Source organism: Fringilla coelebs, assembly GCF_963513975.1.
Source record: "Fringilla coelebs genome assembly, chromosome: 3".
Lineage (NCBI taxonomy): Eukaryota > Metazoa > Chordata > Aves > Passeriformes > Fringillidae > Fringilla > Fringilla coelebs.
Window position 1 is genome coordinate 97,338,961 of NC_140030.1, and position 18,742 is coordinate 97,357,702.

Genomic DNA, 18,742 nt, shown 5'->3' on the forward strand with positions numbered 1-18,742 from the left:
AAATGAAAAGGAAACAGTAAACACAAGATTTTTCAAATTTTTTTTATTAGTAATCAAACACCCCCAAAAATTGTCATGGAACTGTCAACACCATATGTGAGTTATGATTGCAATAAATTGTATTTTTGGGGGCAGCTGTTTTGTTTAGTTGTTTGAGCCAACTGTTCGCTATTAATGTTCTACCAAAGTTGAAGAGCTCATTATTATTCATGCCCCACCTGTATGTTGTCACACATTCCTCTCTGTCAAGGAGATGAACAGTTGCAAAGGCTCAGAAAGTTGAACAAACTGTAATCATTGCGTTCTATTTCTCAGCCTTTCTGTAATTAATTTGAGACACAGTTCAGAGTTTCCCAAAGCAAAGTTAGATTAGCTAGCAATTGAGGAAACTTTCATCACCTGTGTTGGTGGACTTCTTGGACACCAAATTTCTGGATCTTTTGATGTTTTGTTTTGAATTCCACTTTCAATCTATTTTTTTCTGATGCACAATCTCTGTCCCTAACTCCACATATCCAGTCATTTTCCTTCACCCACTCATTCGTATGGTCAACAGACACCTTTTTACCTCGTATTTATTGTACCCTTTCCCCTAAGGCTGTTGTTGGCTTTTGGTTTTGTTTTGGCTTTTTTAAATGCTAGTATTTCCAAGTCTTCCTTAGAAGCTTTCTCTCACACATTGTTATCTTCTAAAATGTCACTGAGACCATCTGCTCCAAACTGACTCTGCTGAGCAATTCTAGTTCTCTAAGATCATTTGCACAGACATTATTGTTCCAGACAGATGGTCTTCAGCAAAGACTCAGTAGCAGAAAAAGCATAGAAGTCTGGCAAAGGTAGCAATCATATCCTCTTAAAATAAATGAAGCACATATTTTCATGAATTTTAGTACCTCTTTGCCATAGCTGCCTAAGATGAACATTTGTCTATGTGGATATTAAGCAGTGGCTAAGATTTGGATTCAGGGCACAGCTTCTGTGCATGGATAATCATATTCCTATTTAGAAAACAAACGTGTACATAGTTTCTTATGCCATAGTTTCTTAAGGCTTTCAGCATGGGCTTAACCTCAAACCCGTTTTTAAAGGGCTTAATTTTTCTTTTTTGTCAATGTGTATTTTATCTGTAAGCTATTTCTCTCTGTTGATTTTGGATTGTGCCCTCATTAAGGAAGTGTAGGAGATTATGCTCAGTGGTTATCTCAAGAGTTTTCACTTCCCTGTCAGGTACCATGTTGCTTAACAGCCCCTCTGGTCCTTACGAATGGGAGCATAAATTAAAAAAAAAAAAAAAAACAAATTGCTTGAAGAGGTAATTACACCTTTCCTTCTCCCATGCTCATTGCCTGCAGCCTTGCTGGCCTGCAGGCAGTGGATGCTGAAAACTACACTCTTTACTATCTGCATTATCATGTCACTAAATTAGTACATGTTCACTCTGACATTTGCATAGATAAAAGCGTATTGGAAAGAATCTGACTGCAACTTAAAGTTTATATAACTAGAAGCTGTGGAATAGGCTCCCAGATTCCAAATGTCTTAACTTTAAAAGGCCCATGCAGTTTCACATGGTGATGGCCCAAAATATTTTATCCCTGGTCCTAATTCCTGTGACTGGTAACTGCTAAGCTTCCTGGGCTCACATATCTTAGATATAGAAGGAGTCCCTGCTGTAGCCATCTCTCTTCAGTAACAACATTCAACATAACATGCAAGAGATCATGTGCCTATAAATAATTCTTCAACTGTTAGTATATTTGTAACAGTAATAAAATATTTTGATGTATAAAACAATGAAAATGGTCAGAGAAGTATTTTTAAGTAGGGAAAATGATCTTGAAGTCATCTAAGATAGATGTATGCCAAGCATTTTAATCTAGAACCCCCCCACAGAAACACTGCTATTGTTATTGCTTGGCTTCATCATGCTTGGCTTTGCTGTGGTAACTCATCCATCCATCACTGCACTAAAATGGCCAAGATGTGTTTAATGAAATTCGTCTTTGAGACAGTCATGGCTGATTACCAAATCAGCCCAAAGTGGATCATAGCTGTGCTACCTGAACTCCTTTACCGTGGTTTCTGCTTTACTCATACCTACGCTGCTCATTATCAAAACAAACCAATTAACATTTGCTTTTATACACTGTCATAACATGATCCACAGCAATGCTAATGGACAGACACACTGTTAGAGAGCTTCTAGAATCCTAAAGTGACTTTGATCCTGTAGCTGTAATGGGCCAACTCAGCAGGGGATTTTTCAGCTCAACATCTGTGGCATTTTGCCATGGCATTTCACTCTATTATTTTCATTTTGTACATTCAGTTATGCATGTTGTCCTGTGTTTTGGATACACAGACAATATATGCTTTATATTCTTCTATATTCTCTAGTTCTTGCTTTTATTCATATAGGTCTGTTTATTCCCTGTCCTAAAAAAAATTGTCAAATGATACTCTTTCACTTTCTTTCAACTGTGGTCTTTTAAACTATGAATCCAATTCCTTTCCTTGGAAATCTCTTCTCAAGCCTTTTTAATCCTATTTCTGTTCCTCTAAATGTAGGTATTATCTTTGAGCCTGCTCCAGAGTCCACTTGAAACATATATGCCTACTTCACAGCTTCAGAAAGGTTTAAGGGAGACTCAGAGTTGTGCCAAAGGATGCATTTGTGTTTTGTTCTCTCATAACATGAAATTTAATTATTGCAATGCTCTGTTTCCAGATCTTCAGAACACTACTGCTCCTGCATCTGCTAGGATGAATGATTAAAGATGAAAGCAATGTAAATCTTGGACTTAGGATTCTGTTACTTCCACAGCAAGGAAATGAGTTCTTGCAACTTCCTCTGACATTTTGGTCTCTTGGCATGGCATCATCCCGTGCAGCCCTCAGGGAAAGAAACATCTCCTTTCAAGTTAGTACTTCATTGACCTCATAGTCAAAGCCAATTACATGTTGGCTTTCACTATGTAGTAATTGTAGTAATTTAATGGTTGTTTAAAAATTGTAGTAATTTAATGGTTGTTTAAAAATGTAGTCAGAAATCCATTTTGAACTGGGATTTTTAAACTAATTTTATATAAATTTTTTAAGCACTGATGTAGTTTTCACGGGTAAAGCTAGTATTATTGTTTATTTGCCTTGTGTTAGACAAGACAGAATTTATGGGGGAACCTTAGTCTCTTTTACTGGACTACCTGATGAAATTGAAAAAAATGTAGTTTTTTTGATCCATTGTATCTATGACATTGTTTGTGTCTGGGAGACCCTTAATACTCTGTGACATGTCAGTAAATAAATAGGATACAAAAATTAAAACGGCCTTTATGACACAGACTAAAAACTGATTAAATGCTAGGTTCTTAAGTATAATTACAAACTGGGAATCATTGCTGGAATTGATTTGATTCTGCAGAGGTTCCAAAGGACTGGAGCCAAGAAATTATCTCTGTAAAATCTTTCTAATCCAGTACATCAATATAAACTCATTACTAATAAAGTGAGCAGGTTAAAGAAAGACATAAGGTATAAAAGAGAGTAGTGCTGAGTGATTGATTGGAAAGCTCCATGCATGTAAATTATGTGTATTTTGACCAAGCAGAGTCATAAATATCTAGGTACAAAGATTGCTGGCCATGCAGGATACAATAACCTGTCCTGAAGAGGGCTCAGGGAGGATGAGAGATCTGAGAGTCAGCATCAGCATTGCTGCACATCAGGGAGACTCAGCAGCATGAAGGCTGAATGAAATCCTCAGCTGGTGAAAGACGGGGTACCCAGAAAGGATAGAATTGTGATGTAACATCCATTTAACATTGGCCTGACCTCTGCTGAAAAAATATCTGATGCAGCTACAGTTCACAATTCAAGAAGTAAAAATATTTATGTGAATGGTTGAAGGGATGGAAAAGGTGCCTTACAGGAAGACATTCAAGGGAGTGTTAACTCTATGTCTTTATCATCACAATCTTAAAAGTCATCTGGAGAAAATAATAGTTCAGCAGTTCCATGAAAAAAAATTAATAATAAGAACAAAACTTAGAAGTCAATGTAGGATTGATCAGCATTTTAAAGGGAGGCATTTTAAAGTTATATCTGTATATAACTTTTAGTCATTGGAACATTTCCCCAATGGCTGTAATAGATCAGTCTTGATTGTTAATTCAGCGTTTGTATGTTAAGGAAAAAAAGGACTAGGGACCAGATGCAAGAATTAATGCCAATAAGCCCTACAGTTAACATAAAATACTAGGTTAGAAATCCCAGTGGTCCTGTCTTAAACTTCTGTAGTCACCAACATAATGACTATTTTTCTTTAAATTGCTGCTTTTGGTGGAGTTTTCTCTTCTTGATATTTAGATTTTACTTTTTAAACCGGCCTTTCCTAAACTAATCCTTTAAAAAAAATTATTATTTTTTAACATCACACAGACAAAGCCATCAAAGCTTGTCATTATAAGGTTTACAAGCTATAGACAGTGGATGCTCCCTTGTTGGCAATGTCCCTTTAATGGCACCAGCTTGCAGAGCAGTACTGACAGGTGGCAGTTGGGGCTGTCAGAATATGCACAGAGAATGATTCAGTCACATCCCTCACCCAGACCTGTGCTATGATCCTCATTTCTGAATGTGTGCAGGATCTTGCCTTGCTGGCAAGGGGGACCCAGGAGGGCTGCTCCATTGCCTTTGCTATTGGTGTTCCTCTTTCTGTGGACTGGCACCAAAGTAAAAAGAGGTGTGTCAACCCAGGGAAGACCTCTGGGAAAAGAAAAACCTATATACAGGAATTTAAATTAGACAAAATGCCTTTCGCCCACTTTTATTTTCCTTTTGTTTCTGATACCAAGGAACAGCTGTGGATGGAAACCAGCAGGGCCTCCACTAGCTGTCAAGCAGTCACCAATAGGTATAACTGATCCAGGAGCTCACAGGCCTCAAGATACCTGGAAATGCTTTAATACTGGAAAAATGTTGTAAGGAGAGGCATTGCTGACTATTAATGGAAAACAAACAACTTGGTTTAAAGAAATAATATATAAAATTGTTCCTAGTAACTGCCTCTTCTTTGAACAAGTGTCTAAAACATGAATTCTACCAACACTAATACTAATCTCTTTATGAGACTGCAAAGTTGTTTTCCTTCTCTACTGTGCTATTTCTCATGGTTTACCTTTCCTTCATGTTTGATTTTTTTTCAACATCAGTCATTCATTTACAACACTTCTGTTTATGCAACTGGGCTTTGGATTAGGCTTCAAGTTGTCATTTCCTTTCTGTTTGAATAGGGATTTCTTTTATCCAGAGGAAGGAAATCAATAATTTGTCATGACAAACCAATGCTCATTTGGATTCACAATGATGCAGTCAGCTCCACTGTTGTTTTCTAAAGCATTTTAGGATAATGGAAGAAGAGCCTTATTTCTGATTTTTGGTGTTTTCCTTTGTTTTCCCTGATTTATTTAACATCTGTACTCCATTTGACCATTTGCAGGACAGATTACAGTAAAGCTATATTTTTGTTTGTTTTGAAGAAGACTGTGCTTTCTGTGTCCCAAGTATTTCCCGGAGGATCATTCAGGGATCCATCAAAGGATTGACCTTTGGTATGACAAATCAACAGATGTATCTGCGGGATAAAGCTAAACTATACTTTGCCATAAACTTGCATAATCTGTACTGTTCCTTTCCAATCATAGCATATGGCAGATTACTTACAGAACTGAGCTCCCATTCTTTTTAGGTGCTGCTACCTCTGCAATCCACCTGTGCACGGAACATTCCCAATGCTTGTCTGTCTCAGCACAGGGAAGGCCCAGGTACTTTCCTGCCAGTCATCCCCTGCAAACTGTTTGGGGATTGCTCAGGGAGCCTGGACACCTTTGTGTTCCTGAGCATTCTGGCAGTATAGACCGGGAGTCAGCAAGGAGCCCTCAGCCTGGGCCTGAGGTTTTCCCCTGCCTTTGCACTATCACTGCTTAATCACCTCCCTGCCCATATGCTATACTAAAAAGAGGGATAAAGGACAGGTTGCTGAGGGCCCTGTGAGCAGCTAGTGCAGAGTTCTGGATAGAATGGTAGGTCTGGGGGAACTCCAGCTATTTTATGTTCGCTGGGTCGAAGAGAGAAGCTGGGAGGCAGTGCCGGCGGTGAGGGTCTTGCCGAAGTCTTTCGTTCTCCAGTCCCTACAGCCACGCGCGTACAGGCTCCAGCTTCGGAGCCTCCCCTCGGCAATTTTCCCCCTCACCAGGAACAGCCGGAGAAGTCCAGGCAGGGCTCGGCTCGGCTCGGCTGGAGCTAGGAGGGGGCTGGCGTGCGCGGCGCGGGTGCAATCCGGGGGTGCGGCTTTGCAGGGGCAGGACTGTGGAAGGTGGGAGTGAAGTGTGGGTGGGGTGCTGGGGAGGCGTGCGGAGCGTTCCGGGAGCCGCGAGCTGGGAGGGAAGGGGGGCCGAGGCGATCCTCCCCTCCATGATTGGCAGCGCGGCGCGTCCCCCCCCTTCCCGTTCGGCTGGTGCTGCCCCTCGGCCGCCGTGGAACACGCATCCGCACCGCCCGGCAGGACCTCTCCGCGCTGCTCTCCTCTTGCCTCCGCTGCGCTCATTTGTTTTAATTTTTTTTTCGCCCTCCTCTCCTCCCATCTTTTGGGCGCTTCCCCGCTCGCCTGCCCGCCCGGCGGGCTGCCTCCGCGGGCGCGCAGCGTGGGGCCATGCCGCCGGGGCCGCCGCTGCTTCGGGGCTCCCTCCCCCTCCTCTTTCTCCTGCACTTCCTCGGCCCCCCGGCCCGTGGTGCCGTCTACAGCAACCATTTCTTGGTGGAGCTGCACGACGGGGGCCAGGCGGAGGCCGAGCGGGTAGCGGCGGAGCACGGCTTCGGTGGGGTGCGGAAGGTAAGCCCCCCGCGTAGGGTCGGAGCTCTGCGGTGCCCTTCACGTTGGGCTCAGGGCATGCAGTGCCGTGCCGTGGGCATGCCGGTGGCGCAGGGTGGCCCTGGCGCGGTTCTGGCCGCCGCTCACCTGCGGGAAGGACGGTGCGGAGCGCGTCCCGCTGTACCCGCGTTAATTCCCGCCTCTCCAGGGGCTTTGAGAAATAGCGGTGCCAAGAGCAATTGCAAGTGCTTCTCGGCATTGGCCCAGCTGGGTGGTTATCTTGAACAGAAAGTGGAGTTTCCCACATGGTAACTCGGTGCCTTTTGGCTTACTATGTAAACATGCTGCCATGGAGAAACTCTCATCCTGCGGGGCTGGGGTTGCCGTCTCGGGCTTCCCGAGCGCGCCTGGAGCGGCTCGGAACACCTACGGGAAAAGGAGAGACTCATCTCCATGGAGGAGCTTGCACACAATTTGAATAGAAGATTTCATAGGGGTTTTGACGCTCAATTTTTGATGCTGGTGGGCTTCTAATACTCCTATAATTCTCCTAGAGAAATAGGATGACCCCATGATAAGTGTGAATGCTTTTCGCTAAAAATGTAAGTTGGGAAACTTAAGTGCCATTGGAGATTGTTTTCGCTCCTGATGTCCTAGGAAATCAAGTGTAGCCAGAGTGACAGGTGCCCTCCTGGCTCCTAGAGTGTCCACCTCTGCTAGAAATCTCTCTTATTCAAGTAATAATTAGACCTCTAAATATTTTAGAGTACAGTAAGACCTGGTGTGAAAACAGGGAGAGGCTGATAGAGTGCCCTGGTCAATACAGTTCCTGGTAGACTTGCTTAGAGGATGCGAAAGGAACGCGGGCTGTGAGTGTCGCTGCTGCTTGTTTGGTTTTTTCTTTTCCTGGCAGTTATACAATGACAGCCTCGTCCTACATCCAAGGAAATGAATGATAATACCACCCTGAACTTGAATGACTGAAATGGCTTTAAGCCTTGATTTAAAAATTAAAATTAAAAAAACATATCAAGTGAGAGTCCCTCCCTCAGGTTGCCTCGTTTCAACTCCAGTGGGAGCTTGTTAGAGAAATGAGGACAAGATCATTGTTGCTGTGACCACAGCTAATTCCTGCTCTGATAAGATGCTTTTGTTTTAGGCACACAGACTTGTCGTGATAGTGACAACTGCTGATCCATTTGGAAAAGGATTCATTGTGTGCATTAGGTTTTATTATATGAGATTTAGATACAGCTTTTTGGTTAACAGTTGTCCTTTTCTAGTTTCTTCCTGATTGTGCTCCCTTCTTCCTCTCCTGCGGTTATCTGACTGATAAGGCCTTATGAGGATAGAAGGGTATGTTCCTGCATAGATCAATTTCTTATGAATTTGGCTAGATGCTTTCAAATGGTCCTGTGGTCCAAGTGGGGAAGAGACAGGGAGAGAGAGAGGATTTTGTAGGATGGAGAAATGCAGCTTTTGGGCTGTTCAAATCCTCTCCCCTTTACGATGCTTCTCCCCAGGATGCCTCAGCCCCATTAGGAGACAAACAGCTTCTTCATGGAAATCAGCCTTGTAGCTCACCTGAGCTGGAGGGAAGTCCCTTGAGTGTGCAAGAGGAGAGAGAGTACCTGTTTTCCAGGATCACTATGGGGACACTATGGACGCGGGTGTCTCTAGGAAAGAAGCCCAGCAGAGCCATAGTGTGATGTGTGTGTGTGCTCATGGTGTGGGGCAGCAGGTGATTGCAGTGGGTCCTGTACTCAGCACATACTGTCTGAAGTTTTCTGGTTATACTATCCCAATCCCTGAAAAGCCAGTAAGCTTGCCACCCCTTCTCCCCAGCTGTAAGCGGAAATAGCATTCTGCTTTCTGCAAGGCAGGAATTTTAGGGAAGGTGAAAAGTTGGTAGGGTTTGGGTGTGTTGGAGGATAATCCGTGAGAGGTTGATAGCAATCTCTGTTCTTAACGGGGGTTGGGTGGTGATAATTGGCTGCCAATAGAAGCATGTATCATTTATGCCAGTGGCTCTTCAGTACTCTTCAGCTGAGGAGTCTCCTCTCTGCTTTGCTGTCGTCTGGCTTGTTTGTCTAGCAGCCTACAGTCTGCAGACTCAGCTTTCATGGTGATACCGACAGTGCAGGAAGTTGAACATGGCCATGTAGAGAAGCGCAGAGCTGTCAGTGGGAAGCTCTTGAGGGAAACTACTATGTGTAGATATGCTGTCTAATGAAATATTCAAAAAATACCAGCATACCCCCCCACTCCCAAATCACATCACAAAGAGAAGGGGTCTTTTAGCTACTTCAATGACACATGCTGTTTGGATGATATATTGAGTTACTTACTTAAAACAAATCCAGTTAACTTTGCCCATATTGGAGAGGAGCCATGATCTGAAAATAATCACCTTTGTTTCAGTGCAGTGTAGGAATACAAGAGCAGATTCTTCTTTTTTTAATGTGTGTGAATTTAAGATGTGTATGAGAAAGATTCCTTTCATTCCTTTAGAGTATCACAGATCTCTTTTAACATGATTTTATGGGAGCTGGTTTTTAAATTATGTATTTTTAGTGCATTTTTTTTCCCCCAATAACAAGCAATCTCTGAGCAAGTGCATACTACATTTACTTAACAGCAGATTTCTCTAGAAATGCATGAGAAAGCATTGCCTTTAAAATTAATGTTATGGACTACATGATGCGCTTTCTAATTGATTCTTTGGCCATGCTCCCTACCATCATTCTGAAACCCCTACAAGAGTCAGGTAGGCTAAATGTGTGCTTTAAATTCAGTGCTTGAGAAGTTGATTGAGAAGGGCTTGGTGCTTACATAAACAGGTGCTTTTGTTTAGATCTAGGATCCTAACGTGTCAAAAAGAGTAGTCACTTTTTCTTTAATTTTCTCTGAATTAATCCTGAATACAGACATCTTTGTAAGCCTGATTGTGGTCTTTGATTCTTATTTTAATATTTACAATTTTTCAGTCCATTTTTACCTGCTAAAATTGATTCTATGTATTTCTGGTGAAACAGATACTGTGATAAAACATACTTTTTCTTAAAATGGTTAGTCTTACCATCTCTGAGCATTCAGGAATTGTGAGAATGCCCCCCCTAATATTGTAAGAACTGTAAAAAGAACAGGTTTTTGGTTTTTATTGATTTCCCCCCCCCATTTGATTTATTTGCCTCTTAGTGTGGTTGTTACCAGAATACATTTCTTAATGCAGGCTGAAAAAAAGCTGCTTTCTGATCTTGCCTTGCAATTTTCAATTAATTTCTAACAAGGAGAGGTGGAAGATGCATTTAGAAAGGTCTTCTATTTGGAGATCAGAGTTTAGGCATCTCTTTCCATTTCATCAACAACAGTGAGACTGAGACAGTCCACATATAAATGCCACCATAACTAAAAGGCTAAATATTTTGCATTGAGGTTTTAACAGGGTTTTAAATAGCTAGTGGCCCCAGATTTAAAAATAAGAGCCAAATGTGAATTTGAAAATGGTGATAAATTTATGTTAATGTTGCCTAAAGCTGGTCTATTTTTTCCTTGTATCACCTGATTCCTTATCCCTCTAAATCTTGCAAAAACTCAGTCTTACCTCTCACAGCTGTGACTGCTTTGCCTGCTGTTTTTTGCTTAGGAGGCTGCTGGTTGAGAACCAGGCTTTGTGGAACTAACCAGTAATTTCTTGATTAAATACTGAGCATTCAGGTTTTCTTGTTAGGTTTTGGGGTTTTTTTTACCTTGCATAAATACAGACTTATCAAAAGCAAAACTTAACAGATAAAGAAGCTAAGTTTCTTACTGCAGTGACCCACTTCCCTGCATTTAGGCAGGGAGCCTGTGAGGTGGGAGTTGATGTGGTGTAGAAGACACACCAAGAGGCAGAATAGTGAGTTCACAGCCTTGAGAGCACTTTGCTGGGATTTCTGTCAAGGATCCTGAACATTTCATCCTCCTATGCAGATCATCCTCCAGATGTGGAAAATAGACGTTTGTTTTTTTGGTGTTTTTTTTTTTTTTTTTTTTTTTTTTTACTTTAATACTTTGTGTTTTGCCTTGGATGCATAAACAGCTCCAGGAGCAGGAGCAAACAGTAGCTAACTTGGAACAAACAAAAACAATTCCTGTTACTTAGATGTAATCAATTATGCACATGAAAGCTGTAAATTATCAAGAATATCTATAAATCACAGGCTCAAGCACATTCCTAACCCAGTTTCCTTAAAGCTCCTTCTCTACCAGAGACTCAGATTGTTTGCTGGTGGTGAGTGTTCTGTTTGAGCTATAAAATAATTACCTTGTCAGATTTTACACTTGTTTGAGTGTAAAACAATAAGGTTAGTCTCCCCTACTGTAGATCCCCACTGTAACTGCTTCTTTACTGTTTTGAATATGTGGTGTAGTTGTTTCTTAGCAAATCAGATTAAACCTTACCTTTACAGATTTTTAGGTTTTTTTCCTGAACTACAGATCAGTAAACAGAGTTATGGAATTCTCTCAGTTTATAAAGCTGCCTGCATTTATCATTTTATTTATTCCATGTTGTTTCGACCCATTTGCAGAACAGAACATGTGGTAGAGACCCAGGAACTGCATCACAAGTGCAGTTCTTTTTACACTTTTTTTTTGATCCTGCAGCCCAATGGGAAAATGTGCAATTATTGGTTTTCATTTACATTATATTTAGTTTTGCCAGTGTCAAGGAGAAAATGTGTAAGAAGTGGACAGCATTCCCTGAATGCTGTGATCCCAGCATACCAGAACTGCTTTCTCCTAATCTATCTCCTGCCATCTAGCCCAGAGTGCTCAGCGTGCTTGACATTTGTTTATTAGTAAGCAAATGGTCCCAGAGACTGGGTCTGCTGCTTGTCTCCTTCAGAAAAGGACAGAGGTGTTTGAATTTTTGCTATCTTTTTGAAAATCCAACTATTGTGTGAAGGTGAAAGATAGCCTTCTATCTTCTTCACATAACATACCAGATGACAAGATATAAGACCCTCCCAACTCTTAGGAAAACTTTTACTGTTGTAACTGTACTGATGTGGTTAAAGTGGGGAAACAAACGCAATTGCAGTGCTGTTGCTATCAGTGTAGGAGTACTGACATGTTTTACTCATTCCAAGTCAGAACAATATTAGCAGAAATTTAATTTCCACTGGAGCTTTTAACAAGAAAACCATGTTGATTTCAAACAAACAAAGAAAACCAAGCAAAAGCAGCAGCAGACTCCCTGGAATAGTTATGCTGGTAATAGTTACTGCTTAGTGCAGCTAAATAGAAGTTTGCATGTGACCCTTAACCTCATCCATCAATGGAGTTGTTCAGTTAAAATCGAGACATGCAACTCAAGTTTCAAAGGCTTGTAATAAAGTAGTTGACAAAACATAGGTAGAATTTATTTGGTAGATAGTTTCCATTAGTAAGTTCTGAGAAATGTCCATGCTCACAGATTTTTTTGTGAGCTGCAAATCAAGCCAAATTGTTAAAATGAATGATAAATTATGCCAGTTCTTACTAAAATATTGTAGCTGGGAAACCCTTTTGTGCAGTTCCAGTCAACAGAATGGGTGGGTGGTTTCTGTGTGAGCGGTAGTAGCAAATTCAGCGCTGTTAATAGATGTAAAATTTACTTTTGTCCAGTAATGTATTTCCAGTCATCAGAAACCCTGTTCTTCTTTTTTTTTGTTTCAACTTTTTCAGATAATTAAATAGGTCAGGTCTCTACAGGATGCTGCTGCATGGCGGCTGTAAGTATCGCAGCGAGCAGCTCAACACTTCATCCATCTGTAGCCTCTGGTGGGAGGAAGCTGAACTGCTCAAGTATTTGTCAAAGTCTAGTGTGTTGCTCTTGTAAATCAAGGCAAACTCTGCATTTAACTCTCCTAAGTTCATTGAAAAGGCGAACCCTGTGCTACTGAAATGGAGATTTAATTTCAGCTCAGCAGGCTCAGGCCTTGTTTTGTGACAGAAAGCGGCATCTCAGAGAGAGCTGAATTTGGTGTGTACTGTGTGAAGTTCTGAGTGGCCATGATGCAAGTGTGAAATACAATTTGGTCATAGATTTACGACAGTAGCTCAGCAGTGTTACTCAGCTGCGCTGGCTCTGTTCAGCAAGTAGCAGGAGGTTGGACTTAAAAAAGAAATTATGAGCTTGGTCACACTCTCCATTTATACACTGTGATTATAAATAGATAAATTGGGTAGTAATAGGTCTTTCACAAGGGGTACACTGGGACATTGTCCTGTATTGCCTACCTTTTTAAGCAAGACTTCTGTGGAAGTGTTACATTCTTAACTACTTTGTCCACAGAAAGCAAATGGTAATAGTGACCTCAGTGTTTACATCAAACCAGTTGGTGCTTGTATCCCAGATACTCACGACTGAACTAAATTATTTGCTTACCAGATGAATAAGATGGTAATATGTCAGAGCAGTTTTATCCAAAGAATCAATCTATGAAAACCTGAAAACCAGCAAATATGTATTTAAAAATTATTATTATTAAGTAGAGAAATTTGCTGTTTCAGATGATTGTTGGATACAAAACTTAGAGCCAAAGAGTTAAATCTCTTCCTTGTATGGGTAGTAAAAGAGCTGGAATATAGCCTTCCCTTTCCTGACGACAAAAAATCCTTCTTTCTACCTACTCATTTTTTATGAAAAGCCAATGAAACGGAGGAGTGTGATTCTGAAATCTGCTCTGTGGGTGAGTACTGTCTCTGTCACCTACTGTGCAACACCAGGGTCAGCAAAAGCTTCTTTTTAAGGCTTTTAGCTGCAGCCAAATATGGTGAATTAGCTATAACCGTGACTGTTGGATTCCCATCAGTCCCACGGGGACTTTATGCTTCCCTATATCAATTAATTTTAGAACAGTATTTCAGCTGAACTTAGCTGTTTAGAAGTTACTTAGAGCCAGTTGTAAAGTGGAACTGTCAGTTCAGAATTTGAGTGAAGTATTAAAAGTCAGAAGTGGAACACATTGGCACATTTGGAAGAATTGGCTGCTAACATTGATGGAATGATGGTTGTGGATTACGACATCATCTTGACAGCATTTCCATCGTTTAATTTTTATATTTCCATTTAAACACCCAAACTTCACAGGCAAATGTACTTTTCATCTCCTAACTGTAAAACCATTCAATTTCTCCTACAATTAAGATATAGTTCAGAATAGAACCGTCAGGAAAGCAAGTGGATATTTTTCTTTCTTTTGATGAAGATTAAAACACTCAGTGTGATTCTGTAAAATCCCTTTTCCCCCCTTCTGACTGAACAGTTATTATTCATGTTAAATATATTCTACCTTGCTAGAGAAACCAATTTTTCAGGCTCTAAAGGCTGAAATGCTGAGTGATTAATTAAAATTTTCCTTTCCTACATTTTCCTTGCTTGACTAATGTCATAGGAGCAAGATAACATACAAGCACATGCTGGTCTGAAAACAATTTCTGCCTGCAATAGACTTCCATCATTTATTAATTGTCAGTAAAAGACTTAATTCACAGATGCTTGAAAGGTCAGTGAGGGAGGCCCTGGGAGGAAGGGTAAGGGGTGGTGTTGGGTGTTGCTGTTTGTTTTCCTTTCCCATCATTATTGCTAGGTTTAAGTCATCCTTCTTTCTTCTGTCTACCACAGAGCTCTTGACCCCACTCATAGCAGCTGCTCCTTGTTGCGTAGTCACCAATATGCTTTTTTGTCAAGAGTCAACAGGAGCTCTCTCCAGGTTGTGTTGGGGTGAGTAAAGGATTTGCCTCTGACCTGATCTTGTGGTAGAGAGGCTAGTGTCTGTGACTTCTTCCTAGCAGAATCAAGAAAATTTGCTAAAATAAGGAAAACAGCAGTGTTCCAAAGTGTTTTCTTTTCCTTGGCTCTGCTGAAAATGTTTTTTTTGAGGCTTTCTGCCCTTGCTTTTCTCAAGCATACTACCTTATGTAAAAAAAAAAAAAAAAAAAAAAAAGTAATAGTGTGACCCTCCTGTCTTTCTGTCCTTTAATGTCACAGTTTTGTTTCTAACCCATGGACTTCTCTCCCATAAAGCACATATTTTTCTGAAGGATCTGACTGCTTCTCTGGGAACTGGAAGACTTTTTCAGTGTGGTAATAACAGAAACCTCTCTGTGAAGCACTTTCTGTCTATCGTCTCTTCCTTGGCAGCCTAGCATTAGGCTGACACGAAGTAAAAAGGAAAGAGTAAAGGTTTGGAATTGCAACGGTGGTCATTCTTAAAGTGTCAGTAAGAGCTAGCAACTTTGCATTAGAATAATTCATATAATCTGTGCCTTCTTGAGTAACTCTTATCAGTAACCAACTAATTTTGCTCTGAATTGCTCGTAAGTTCCTGACTCTGCTTTAAGATGCCGCATGAGCTAAGCACTTGCACACATGTTTATGTAGCTACTTTGTTACATGAATGTAGACTTAAAACTAATGCCCAAGTGCCTTACTAATCAGGATCTTAGTGTTTAGCAATGTCTTTCCCCTTCTTCATGGGTGAGGTTTAGGTGCTGTCATTTTGTATCTGGGGCATGCTGCATCTGAATGTTGTTTTTGAAAGAGCAAACTTTAGCTCATGGATTTTATCTCTGTGTTTCTGAAGCTGATGAGACGCCAGGCTCCTGTGTGACAATAGTAGTCAACCTGTTTGGTTACATGCTTAAAAGGAGAGATGGGCTGGCTGTAAATCAGGAGTGAGGCAAAGTGGCCTTTTATAAGCAGTGCTAATTGCTGTCAGCAATATTGATCTATCTCAGAAGCGCACCATGGCCATTTAAATTTGCAGGCTCTAACTAAATCAAAATTTTTTTAATGAGTTTTCTCTAAGGAAGATATACTGATAGGAAGAAGAGATTTCCATCTTATTGCTTAAATATATTACAACAGTTAACAAATATTTGTTGTTAAAGAGGTGCCTGATTTCTCACAGATCTATTATGTGTGTAGAGATACCCATTAATATATGTTTGCAGTGGCACTTGGCATTTTACAGTTAAGAGTTTCATATCACAGTCTGTAATGCTGTGCAAACTATAATTTAGTGTGATAGTGTGTATTGATAGTCAATCCTATCAATAAATAAAATAACTAAACTAGTACTTATAGGAGTATGTCATTTTACATGAGAGGCAACTGAAACAAGAATGTCACAGCTCTAATTGATTAAGATTCTCCTAATATAAGAAGATACTGAAACTCATGTCTTTTGGAAATTTAGTTCTGGCTCTGTCCTAGAGCAGAGTTGCTACCATGTGAAGCAAGAGCAGAGAGGGAAATAGTAAAGGAAATGGTCGTGGGTTGAATGATCTTGGAGAGAAAGTTGTTTGAGTTGTGAAAACTTACACAGAATATAAACATCTTGAGAGATGCTTTGAAAACCCAGCAGAACGTCAAAAAAGTGACAGGATACCCTGAGGAGCTCCGTGGCTCCAAGCAGGAGACAGGTACTTAGAGCCAAAATTTTATTCACCTTTTTTAATAAAATGTAGAACTGGCAAAGCCACCTCTGGATTCCCATCCTTTTTCCTCCCTTTATTCTTACAGCACTGACTGCCTCAGACTAAATGAGTTATGGTTAATTAACTGGGTCAAGTACTGACTAATTGTCTCTAAAGAATGTCTGGAGTCTGATTTCTGTTTGTCTTCTTTTCTCATTTTTGTTTGTTTAGGTTTGGGTATGTATGTGTGTTTGTTTATTCTATTTTGTTGTGTTCTTTGTTATTATTTTGTTTTGTTTTTATTGGGTGGAGGTGTTTTTGTTTTGTTTTAATGGGATGGTAAAATTTTCCCAATTTGTGTAAAAAAATTGTGTAACACATACTTGCTTTAAGAAAATTTAATTGATTCACCTTCTCATGAAATCTTATTTACTTAATTATTCTAAATGATGTGTGTGTTTATCTGATATTTGTGTGGTTGTAATGGAATTGTGTAGCCGAATGATTGGAGAGGTTTCCTCCTTTTCCCAGTGGTTGTTTGTTGCTGCTAAAAATGACAACACAGTTGGTAGATGCTCCCAGTGACTTTTTTGGTGCTGAACTCCAGAATTTTTTTCTGGTGCACAGGGCTTGAGGTGCTCTTCTTGCTCACACACCCACAGCCACGCCATTTATGTAAGAGGACACGATGATGATTGTTCAGCCTTTACTTCAGCCTGTCAGCCAAACAATAATAATCACCTACTCCAGGTAATGACAATCTGGATTAACCCAGACAGTCCAATTTGAGGTCTAGTGTATAAGCAATATTCTCCTTGAAATCTGGGAAGTATCCTGCTTTCCACCGGGCATGTGGTAGACTTGATAATGGTGTTTACAGTTACTGGGGAGTAACAGATAAAACTCTCTAAACTGCACAGATCCATTCCCATAAACTAGAATAACCATTTTTAAAGTGTCAAATGACTTCTCCAGTTCACTGATAAAACTATCAGCAAATCCATAGTATTGTCATTGATGACTTGTATGACTTGATGTGCTTGCAGGATGGAGCTCTTCAGTGACAAACCTAACAGTGATGCAGATACAGTAAAACCTTACACCTGTGTGATTCATTCAATTGCAGATCAAATTCCTAATATTACAAGCTTGTAACCAAACCTATGGAGTGGTGTTTTGTAAGTGCTTGGAAGCACTGGGTGGGGTAATAGAACTACAAAACTGATGAGAAAATGACAGTAGCCATTTAACATCAGAATTGATCTACCTGAACAGCAGTGCTTCTCTTACAGACTTTGGAGTGAAAGAGCTCCTGGGGCTCAGCTCTGCTTGTATTCTAACATGGCCACCTCAGAGAAGTGAGATGAATCATGCTTTGAAAGGACCTGGTTTTTTTTGCCGTGAATTGTGCAGGGCATTCATATGAATTCCACGTGGACAGATTGGAAATGTAAGTGTAAACGCAGTCCACAACCGGTTAAGTTTCTTCCATTTACTTCCAGATTTTTATTAAACACCTCATGTCCAGGTATTGAGGAGACTGTTTAACCTTGTTCTTGCTGCCTGCAAGAGGAACTAGACAAAAGGCTTTGTTTTGTCCTTTTGGATAAAATAAAATCCTTCAAATTAACAATAAAAGGATAACTTTAAAATTACTTTAACTAATATTAACAAAACCACAATAGGATCACACAAGCTTATTAAAGATTCTATTTGTAGTTGGTGACCACCTAAAGATTACATCCCACCAGTGATGATCTGCATTTTGTTTTATTCTTTGCAAAATTCTGGTTATTTCTTTTGTATAGGTGACAGTCTGTGATACATTGTGTAATTGGTTTTAATCAACTGGTGGGATGTCACTGGGGCTACGTATGAAAAATGGCTTGGTATTTCAAGAACCCCTGTGGTGAGAGGCAGTGGCTGCTTTTTACTGCCAGTACTGCGGACACTGTATGGGACACTAGCACAGTTATTTTTGTCTCAAGGTAAACTTGTGTGCCTCTTAAATATTCAGCACGACTGCTGCTACAGCTCTGAGGCAACTTGGCCATCTTTTGGCGGTTGCATCTAGTTGCTTGGAGAAGTAATTAATTGCTTTCTTGTATGGACATAAGTCCTGAGCTAGTATTCCTAAGGCGATTCCTTATTTTTCATGGGAAGATAGAAAGAATGGTTTACTTACATCTGGAAGTCTCAAAGCTGGAGCTGACATGAAGGCGCTCTTTAGCTGGTGAAAGGCTTGTGTGGCTTCTTTTGTCCACTGGAGATCTCTGTTTCTATTTGCAATAGAAGCATAGAGGGGTTTGGCAAGCAGTCTATAAATCCACAGCCATCACCACCCTGCCATGCCTAAGAAGGTTCGGAGTTCTTTATTGTCTGGGGCTTTGGGGTTTGGCAGATGGCTTCTTTGCGAGCCTGCCCTAA

At 40.5% G+C, this 18,742-nt stretch overlaps 1 protein-coding gene across 1 annotated transcript in view; it reads left to right on the forward strand.

The window, feature by feature from the left end:
* Positions 1-6,709: 6,709 nt before the first annotated feature.
* The window catches only part of PCSK2 (proprotein convertase subtilisin/kexin type 2), a gene marked incomplete at its 5' end in the record, with an annotated part of 109,369 nt that continues 97,336 nt past the window's right edge, over positions 6,710-18,742 (forward strand). Inside the window, one exon of the mRNA XM_084202012.1 lies at positions 6,710-6,889. Within this exon, the coding sequence (XP_084058138.1) occupies positions 6,710-6,889 (180 nt within the window). The remainder of the gene's footprint in view (positions 6,890-18,742) is intronic.